A 10,262-nucleotide genomic window follows, 5' to 3' on the forward strand; every position below is an offset into this window, starting at 1 on the left:
GACACTTACGGTGATGGAAAAATCCGATGTTCTAATTTTAGGGGAAAAATGCATGGAAAATTTTCCTATGCTTGAATAGTCCATTGAGAACTAAATCCATAATTAAATTAAAAAGGTTGGACGTTGATTTTAGGAAAACAAAGAAACGTGTGGGAATGGAGAAAGAATGGACCCCACGCGCTATGTGCAGAATCTACATCCTTCACTTGGTGCTTACCCACGAGAGAGAAAATAACACACTTTTTATCAAAAAATAATGTTAAAACAGCAAGATATAACAGTGCAGTCGGGTGCTGTATAACGAAGACACAAATAAGCCGTTTAAATTAACAAAAGAATGAGCCTATTGCCCGCTACAACAAACTGCGTAAACTGTACAACAGATTCACGAAACTTATATAAACATATGACATTTCATGATTACAAAGATGGGCTGATAAAAAAGTCAGTCCAACCAATGTTCATTCTCAGTCAATCGAAAAAAAAAAAAAAAAAAAAAAACAGAACAACCTATTTTACGCACATGACGATCCTGGGGACATACTGAAAGTAGGAGTGTAAATAGTTTAGTTAATACTTATCGTTAAGAATTTTTTAATTCCTTAATTGATGTTCGGAGTGTTTACATTTCTATACGTTACAGAAATATAAGTGCCTATATGTTCAAAGTACTCCAGTGTGAGCGTAAGGGTTCATTTCCAATGGAAGTATTGTTCTACATAATTCGACCCAACTCCACGTGAACTCTCGCTGAATGCAATCAGATTAATAGATTAACACATTTCCTATTGTTCTCAATGTACTCGTATAATCACAGGCTTTTCTTTATTCTATACACAACGCCAAGAGGAGGCGTACGCGTTAATCTGACTTCCCGTTGGAGTTGGATCGATCTATGTAGAACAATAGTTCCATTGTGAATGAGCCCTAAGATGGCCGGACAGTCGGCACCAGGTACGGTGCGCTCCTCTCTGTGACCTAGCAACCGCGAAGTTCCCAAGAGCACGTAACCTCACCACCTAGGTCAAAAAAGCCTCCAGAATATTTGAATTTAACCACAACTATAACAAACGGCAGCCGTCTTAAGAATTTAACAATACAATTTGAAAAATTGCTTCAAGCAGTGTTTAATTTTGAAAAAATAAGATTACTGACCTTTCCGATGTGTTCCCTATTTCAGTTTAAGGTCAGTGACGGTCTTCACATATTTTACAGAAATGCTTACGTATAATGGAGAAAACAGCTGACATACTAGTTGAATCTTTTTAAATGTATTTTCCTTGCAGAGCATCCTTCTTAAGCTGCAATTATGTTAAAGTTAATGACCGTCTGTTCACACCCAACCTAATAGACCATACTGCCGTTAGCACTCCCATACTCTTAAATAAGGAAAGACGTAAAAATTCTTTTCGCTGTACAAACAATTAGATAACAATTTCAGGAGAAATCACAGTTTTGCTATCTAATTCACTAGGAAAGAAAAATATATTAACCTTTAATGTGAACATATATTGTGAAGGAAGGAAACCAATTGAAGAAAAATATATATTCTCGAACTTTTGAATACATATAATGAACGATTTGCAATCCTGTATTTCATCAATAAATACATATTGGCGAGTAACCCTGCTGGTAATCAATTAAGAGGTAATTCCCACACGCCAGTTTGTGAATATCAGACGCTGGACGAAGCGGCCTGTATATAGCTTTGTCTCTGTTGCGAGTTAATTGAAAAATAGTGTGATGAAAACAGCAGTAATTATGAAACCGTAAGATACGTGACCTGATGGGTTCGACCGAGGTAGCCTTTTCCCAAGGTAGCTCCATCGCGTGCTTTCGCAGAAACTTTGATGTTTACCTGCATTTATTGAAGAGTTATATCGGTGCAAGAGGGAAGCGAAATGCAGCAGTACTTAAAAAGAGAGACTAAACTGCCTTGAAGACGTTCTGATTCAAAAACCTAAACTTTTAATCTAAGATCCATAGATCTTTAGATAGAGGACTCTTTTGACAGACATAGCAGGTGCCAATGACAACAGTAATGCTCATAAGGATAATAGTGTTTTTTATTACTTAAACTGAATGTATTCTTATGGTGATAAAATTCTGCCAAATTTCAAATACTAAATCTCTGGGTCTATTCAACGTTCTTTTTTTTTTTCATTTCCATCTATAATGACATTAATTTTGATAAGCATGAGTGTATGGGCGGGTTTAGGCAAGTGCTCCTCTATATATCGATTTGAATACTGCTTTTAAATCTTGCCTATCGGAACAATGACTGTTTAAGACATTAAACCACACTTAACAAAACTGAATTTCAAACCTGTTGGTCCTTCGTCAGATTTTTTTCATAATAATAATAAGAAGAAGAAGATATACCTGATGACGTCAGAAGGAACCTTAAGAGATGGTTCGACTTATTTTTACTCACATCTGTCGTGAACAAACGATATACTGTTAAAGTAAGGTTATCACCACTACTACTTCATTTTGCCAGACAAAAAATCCCGTGCATTAAAAGCAATTTTACTTATTTCCAATATTTCAACCATTTATCTTCATAAACAGTGGGCATTTTTTTTTTTTTTTTGAAAACATCAGGTTATGAAGGATTTTTAAGAGTACATTCAGAATAAATATGGAAGAATCCCTTTAAAAGCAAGCCAGTTACGATCCCCTGATGGTCTCCCCGCTTCCACATGCGCCATTAAACGAATAAATCTCGTCCCCGAGTTTTAATTGCTAGGCCCCCGCAGCGACGGTGCATGTCGAGGCGACGGTGGGGGGGGGGGGGGGGGGGGGGGTCATCAGGGATTTAGCGGCATCACTCTTTAGTGCATCAGCCAAATTTAGTCCGCGGATCTGTTAGTCCGAGGATCAACTTGTTCTGAAGGTGCTTCTAGGTTACTGGTAAATGTGTCTTTAACTTGGCAGATATGACGGTGCCGTCATGATCGGAGCCTGTCACTATATCACAGATTGTGAAGTGCTTCTAATAAATTACACAGGTAGGCCTATATAGCCATTCTTTCATTCGATATTATTTCCCACGAGACCAAACAGAGTGCACAGACAGATGTGTTCAATTAGGATGGCACTGTATATTTTGTGACTGATATTTATATTTTTTCTTGTCGATTAACTTCCTTCAAAAGTCAAAGTCACTTTTGAGATTGATATCGGTTCATTATGAACGTCATATCATATTTGTAACAGTACAACATACATACCCCTGAATACCCAGTAATTATATTTCATTTTTATGTTTCTGTCGTAGGAAAATATTTTTCTATAAAAAATTAATCATACCATTTCTAAAATCACGATTGAATGACTCAAATATGCTAAAGCGTATATCACGATTTTGTGACTGACAAAAATAGATTGCTCGTTTGCCTTTGCTCCATCTTTCCCTCACAAATGCTTTAAGAAACTAAACTGACAGCAATGGAAGGACAGCATACTGAAAACCAACAAGGCCGACGCAGTCACTATGGCCCCCGCGTTGCAGTAATCTATCTCGCAGTAACACTCCCACAGCTCTCCATTCTCCCAGTCTCGAACGCCAAACCAGCTGCCCCCGCTCTCCCCGACTTTTGTCCCCCTGTAACTTCTCTCTCCGTTAGAGTCTATGTAGCCGCATGCTTCCGCACTGACGTAACTGGTGAAAACGTCACAGCCGCGGCTCACTCCTCCGCCGCCTAGATTAAGAATAGAGAAAATATATTATAATCTACATATTCTTTAAAATATACCATGTTCTGTTTGAAAATGCCCCAGTCATATTTTTATGACTAACTATCTTACAAACATTGTTTCCCAATTCAGACTAAAAAAAGAAGATAAAGCCGCTAAAATAAAAGTATCTGACGTCGATATTTGATTATGAAATGTATTATGAAATGATTATGAAAAGGATGGAAATGCGGTCTTAACCAAGAATTGTTCGGAAATAGAATTGGAACAAAACAACGCATCCAAGTGCAGGAACGGGATGAGTAATGATCCGTGAAAAGGAGAAAATTCCTTATTTTTTGCTCGGGGGAAAATTAAATTTGGCGCAAAATAAGTCATGTAAATATTTTTCTGACGTCACATGAAAAGCTATGAGTGACGTCATACACACCTGACTTTGCTTCTTTCCATTTGTAGCACCTGTCGCACTCCTGGGTAGGAATAGGCCCGGTTATTGTGGCGTTAGCGGGGATGTTGGTGTTGGCTGCATCAAAAGGATCGTCACACCCAGGGTAGGTGACGGAATCGCACACGTAACACGTCATGGAGCACGCTGGAAGAAAGACAAGTGGAATTGAAACATCTATATACCGCAAGTAGAGAGCGAGAGAGAGAGAAAGTTGTGTTCCAAAACTGCAAACTGCTTAGATAAATAGATAATTTATTCCAACGTGAGCAGAAAGTACAAAGTATTTTAAAAGCCCAGAATATACGTAATATACACAAACTGGACAATAGAATTGTCACCCCTACTGAACCAATACTATGGGGGAGATAAATGACTGTGGAATGATATGCTCCTGGCATTATTTTATTAACATCAAATTTCACAAAAAATCACAAAATGAGAACAAAATATACATTCTACCAAAATATGCAGTTTCAAGTCCAAAATAAGTACTTAGTGGCATAGCCACGTGACCTAATAATAGGTGCCAGTCTATGAGGCAAGGATTCATATAATTGTCTGATGCGTTCAGGGCTTATGCTGGCCCAAGCATGAAACACTGAATATAACAGAGTTTCTCTGCTGGTTAGACGGGCATTTGTCAAAAGTTTTGACATATCATTCCACACATTTTCTATTATGTTTGCATCCGGACTCTGGGCAGGCCACATCCCCCTGCGAATGTCCTGTTGGTCAAACCAATCATCAACTGCTCTGGGCCTGTGACAAGGAGCGTTGTCATCCTGGTGAACAAATGGATAATTCCTGTCACCAAACATGTTAGTAATAGATGGTAGCAAGCCTGACTCCAAAACATCGATATATTTCTAGTGATTCATGTCTCCATCAACCACTATCAATTCGCCCACGCCATGGATGCTGATGCAACCCCACGCCATGATGAATATGCTGCTCCGGGTTCGAAAATTCAGTGCATGTGGTTCAAATGCTTTACCAGCATTTCGCCAGCATCGTATCCGTCTGTCATCAGAGGTCAGACCAAAGCGACACTCATCAGAAAAAATATTTAGGACCAATTATCATGGACTGTCCTGTTGACCCTAGTTCACTCTACGCTGCCTGTTTTGTAACGATATAAGAGGTTTCAGTCCTGCTACCCTGCTGTACACTCTATGAGCATGTAACCGACGCCTAGCAATTTTCACACACACATTATAATGTCTGAAATTGTTCTACTGTGTTGTCAACTGACAAACTTTGACAACCTGGACATCAAAATTAGTCGTCGGTCTTCACGGCCAGTAGTTTTTCTTGGACGACCCATCAGAGGCAATTTGTCTCTTGATCCAGTGTTTCTATACCAAGACCTGACCCTCTGCACGGTTCTGACTGAACAATTCAATTGTATCGATATTCTGACATTGCTTATATTCCGCCTCTTCAGGTTTATAACTTGCACCTATAACCGTTAGATAATTGCCTGTATCTTGCCATATTGGAAAAAGACAGGAATAACATTTGGTGTACATGTACAAGACCAACAATACAATTCCATGGTATAGCGGTTTTATACTCATTAGTCACATTATAAGTAGACCAGGCATTATAACTACCCAAGATCTGCCTACTATTATTACTCTGAGTTAGGGGGTGACACTTCTATTGTCCAGTGTGTATATATATAATCAGCATAACAAAAACAAATTCATAATTTTACTCAAGTTGGTCGAGTCAATATGGCCTTAATATATGTTAATAAAACGATAACATAAGGAAAATAAACAGTTTACGGCATACATCAAGTGACACACACATCGTGCGTAGGCCAACCTCTCCAAAGATTTTGTACCGAGCTAAAATATTTGACTGACTACCAAGCTTACAGATTTGACTCCTGTTTTATCCGTTAAATTACCCTGGAAACGAAGAGTTTGTCGTCATTCAGCTACTGGAGGTAGCAACAAAGCAGTCATTAATAGTAAATAATGTTTTGACGATGTTATGAAATAAAGAGCATTTTACTCCAATCATATTTATGGCTATTTTCAACAGAGGCTCACCTGTTCTGGCAGTCCCAAGAAATATGACAAGACAAAGCGCAGCGTTCAAGGTAACCATGGCTCTTGGTTTACAACATCTGAGACGCAAGAAAGTAAATGGTGAAATAATTGCTAGCGGATTAAATAATAATAATACCAAAATTCAGGAACACCCATTACGATATTTTATCACTATAAAACATAAACAGCAATGCTGAAGTTGCCTATTAATTATGAACGGGGCTGACTGGTTCATTGAAGACATCGTAAATTAGGCGTCAAGTATTTTTAGTATTCCCAAGGCGCGTGGTCGAAATACAGTTGAAATGTCTGTGCTACACAATATAATTAATGTTATGACGCACAATAAAATATATCTTTAGAAAGACTGTATTTATCAAAGACGTTTGCCTAGAAAAACAACGGATTCTTATCATGCTTACATTGACATTGATTATATATAAATTATATGGAAAAAAATGAAGCTCTGTTTTGCTTCTAACTTTCACCCATTTTTCGCTACAATTAAAATGATCTTTTAAAAGTAAGTACTGAGAAAACACTTACAGTAAGTTGCTCTCATTGTATTTCAAACACGAAAGAGTGTTGGTTCGTCTGCACAGTGCATTGCCCTCCAACGCGGAGCGTTCCCTGAAGTTTGAACGCTGTTGCTCCACAGACAGTTCTGCTCCACCAGGGGTCGGGCTGGGGTGCCTGCTATTTCCCTGAACGTACTTAATCAAGTCCCAGCAATACACGCCATTTCCCTATTTCAGGCAATCTGAATCGATAGTGGACGCACGGCGTTCTCATTTTTTTACCTGTTTTACCTGGAAATCTTTTTATAATGAAATAACTTCATGACGTGATGACATTTCACCGCAAATTATTTCGATTTGAGCAATATTGGCACTTGGGTTTTTTATGAGTCAAAATGTTATATTTTCGTTTATGTTGTAAAGCAGATCGACAATGAATTGGAAAGACGTTTTGGCATTGGAAAGGTATCTCAAATATAAGGCTAAGTAACATGTTTTTAGATGGCTGCATCAAAGTATTATTATTATTATTATTATTAGTTTAGCAATCTCTTTGTAACGTGACAGAGAGCCGCTTCCCATTTATTTGCATAGGTAAGCCTCGCCCTAGATTTAGACCCACTTAGATCAGGCTAACCCTAACCATTATAACTAAATGGAGGGCGGACTTTCTGTCACACGGACCCTCAGTTTTGTTACACCTAGAATGGCTAAGGGGGTTGGTGCCAAGGTTAAGAGGCTTTAGAAGTGTTGTGAATTTACATGACAATTTAATTCTAATTTGAGATTGGGTTCTTTTTAAGTTGTTAAAGGGATACCAATCATTCATATGAGACTCAATTCATTTTACCACCAAAACAAAGGTTATAGCAATTATTCTGAATCCTGAAGACTTCTATCCCGATTCTTCCTCGCTCGGTATTACGTATGTAGTAACAGGAAACTCAGGGTTCCCATTATACAATCATGAACATCAAAACTGGGCTGAGGATATCACCTTAGCATGATATAAACATGACCTTAGTTCACAATTATCATTTCTTACGATTCTCTCCAAGCAATAATGTGATTGGCTTCTCATCTAACACATTCCACAGTAAAAGGTGCTTAAGCCGCATTCAGAGGCTTCCTCTAAATTTCGCGTGATAATAATAGCATAGAGAGATATTTATATAATAAAACTATATACACGAAACAAATTGCTTTTTTTAATCCTGAAATTATCTTAGACAATCCAAACGTTATCTGGCACGTTATTGCCAGAATATAAGTGCTGGACGGTGTCGTAGCACTTTCAAGATGTGAGCAACACTATACAAACAGGGAATTATATCTGTGTCTTCAACTTGGCAGCTATGACGGTGCCGTCATGATCGGGGCCTGTCACTATATCACAGATTTTGAAGTGTTTCTAATAAATTATACAGGTATATGGTCATTCTTTCATTCGATATAATTTGCAAGGCTGACGCAGTCTCTATGGCCCCCGCGTTGCAGTAATCTATCTCGCAGTAACACTCCCACAGCTCTCCATTCTCCCAGTCTCGAACGCCAAACCAGCTACCCCCGCTCTCCCCCACTTTTGTCCCCCTGTAACTTCTCTCTCCGTTAGAGTCTATGTAGCCGCATGAAAAGAATGGAAAGGGTGTTTAAACCAAGATGGGTTCGGAAATAGGATTGGAACAAAACAACGAATCCAAGTGCAGGAACGGATCGAGTAATTATTCGTGAAAAGGAGAAAAATTCCTTATTTTTTGCTCGGGGAAAATTTAATTTGGCGCAAAATGAGTCATGTAAATCTTTTTCTGACGTCACATGAAAAGCTATGAGTGACGTCATACAACCTGACTTTGCTTCTTTCCATTTGTAGCACCTGTCGCACTCCTGGGTAGGAATAGGCCCGGTTATTGTGGCGTTAGCGGGGATGTTGGTGTTGGCTGCATCAAAGGGATCGTCACACCCAGGGTAGGTGACGGATTCGCACACGTAACACGCCACGGAGTACGCTGGAAGAAAGACAAGTGGAACTGAAACATCTATATATACCGCAAGGCGAGAGAGAGAGAGAGAGAGAGTTGTGTTCCAAAACTGCAAACTGCTTAGATAAATAGATAATTTATTCCAACGTGAGCAGAAAATGCGAAGTAATTTAAAAGCCCAGAAAATACGTAATATATATATATATACAATCAGCATAACAAAAACAAATTCATAATTTTACTCAATTTGGTCGAGTCAATATGACCTTAATATATGTTAATTAAACGATAACATAATGTTAGCATTAGGAAAATAAGCAGTTTACAGCATATATCAAATGACATACATCGTACGTAGGCCCGCCTCTCCAAAGATTTTCTACCAAGCTAAAATATTTGACTGATTTTCTACTAGGCTTACATTTTTGCAATTACAGTTTAATCCGATAAATAACCCTGGAAACAAGGAGTTCGTCGTCATTCAGCTACTGGAGGTACATTTGTAGCAACAAAGCAGTCATTTTAATGACTGCATCGACAAAACATTATTTACTATTAAAATAGTAAATAATGTTTTGTCGATGTTATGAAATTAAGAGCATTTTACTCCAATGATATTTATGGCTATTTTCAACAGAGTCTCACCTGTTCTCACAGTCCCAAGAGATATGACAAGACAAAGCGCAGCGTTCAAGTTAACCATGGCTCTTGGTTTACAGCATCTGAGACGCAAGAAAATAAATGGTGAAATAGTATTGCTAGCGGATAAAATGACAAAACCGAAATTCAGGAACACCCATTACGATATTTTATTACGATAAAACGTAAACAGCAATGGTGAAGTTGCCTATTAATTATGAACGGGGGTGACTGGTTCATTGACAGTTCTGCTCTACCAGGGGTATCGCTGGGGTGCCTGCTATTTCCCTGAACGTATTTAATCAAGTCCCAGCAATACACGCCATTTCCCTATTTCAGGCAACCTGAATCGATAGTGGACGCACGGCGTTCTCATTTTTTTCACCTGCTTTACCTGGAAATCTTTTTATAATGAAATAACTTCATGACGTAATGACATTTCACCGCAAATTATTTCGATTTGAACAATATTGGCACTTGGATTTTTATGAGTCAAAATGTTATTTTTTCGTTTATGTTGTAAAGCAGATCGACAATGAATTGGAAAGACGTTTTGGCATTGGAAAGGTACCTCAAATATAAGGGTAATTAACATGTTTTTAGATGGCTGCATCAAAGTTTTATTATTATTATTATTATTCTTAATTTATCAATCTCTTCATTTTACAACCGGACACGTGCTATGGTAAATCTGATGGTCGTTAATATTCAGTGATTCGATTAAGTGATTCTGGGTCAGTGACCTTCAGTTAAGTTCTGAGTGGTTGTTGGCGAGACGATTATTTCCTTATTCTAAAACAAGCACAATTTGTATTGTAGTGTCCACATCGAACACAGTGTTGAACAAGAATGCTTTTTAATAACGTTTAAAAATCACATTCCCTTTAAAAATGTGGAAAAGCTGGCGTTTGTGGACTGG

General features: G+C 38.2%; 2 protein-coding genes across 2 annotated transcripts; both read right to left on the reverse strand.

Moving 5' to 3' along the window:
• Positions 1-2,849: 2,849 nt before the first annotated feature.
• On the reverse strand, positions 2,850-7,770 carry LOC106174977 (uncharacterized). Its single transcript, XM_013556766.2, has 4 exons — positions 6,754-7,770; positions 6,208-6,284; positions 4,130-4,291; positions 2,850-3,704 (listed from the first exon to the last, which is right to left on the reverse strand). The coding sequence occupies exons 2-4, from the start codon at positions 6,263-6,265 to the stop codon at positions 3,418-3,420; spliced, it is 507 nt and encodes a 168-aa protein (XP_013412220.2). The 5' UTR covers positions 6,266-6,284; positions 6,754-7,770; the 3' UTR covers positions 2,850-3,417.
• Positions 7,770-9,459, reverse strand: LOC147763174 (uncharacterized). The gene is made up of 3 exons (XM_087007575.1): positions 9,350-9,459; positions 8,570-8,731; positions 7,770-8,340 (listed from the first exon to the last, which is right to left on the reverse strand). Exons 1-3 carry the CDS (start codon positions 9,405-9,407, stop codon positions 8,117-8,119), a joined length of 444 nt encoding a protein of 147 aa, XP_086863701.1. The 5' UTR covers positions 9,408-9,459; the 3' UTR covers positions 7,770-8,116.
• Between the last annotated feature and the right edge of the window lie 803 nt (positions 9,460-10,262).

This window comes from Lingula anatina, chromosome 3 (assembly GCF_051362555.1).
Source record: "Lingula anatina isolate TDL-2025a chromosome 3, LinAna3.0, whole genome shotgun sequence".
NCBI lineage: Eukaryota > Metazoa > Brachiopoda > Lingulata > Lingulida > Lingulidae > Lingula > Lingula anatina.

Bases quoted from the DNA above. Each gene is read 5' to 3' on its own strand.
- LOC106174977 (XM_013556766.2), bottom strand. From the start codon at position 6,265: ATGGTTACCTTGAACGCTGCGCTTTGTCTTGTCATATTTCTTGGGACT. The intron at 4,292-6,207 runs GTGAGCCTCTGT...TCTTTCTTCCAG, and splicing joins TCTTGGGACTGCCAGAACAG to CGTGCTCCATGACGTGTTAC. The intron at 3,705-4,129 runs GTGTGTATGACG...TTCTTAATCTAG, and splicing joins ATGGAAAGAAGCAAAGTCAG to GCGGCGGAGGAGTGAGCCGC.
- LOC147763174 (XM_087007575.1), bottom strand. From the start codon at position 9,407: ATGGTTAACTTGAACGCTGCGCTTTGTCTTGTCATATCTCTTGGGACT. The intron at 8,732-9,349 runs GTGAGACTCTGT...TCTTTCTTCCAG, and splicing joins TCTTGGGACTGTGAGAACAG to CGTACTCCGTGGCGTGTTAC. The intron at 8,341-8,569 runs GTTGTATGACGT...GCGGCTACATAG, and splicing joins ATGGAAAGAAGCAAAGTCAG to ACTCTAACGGAGAGAGAAGT.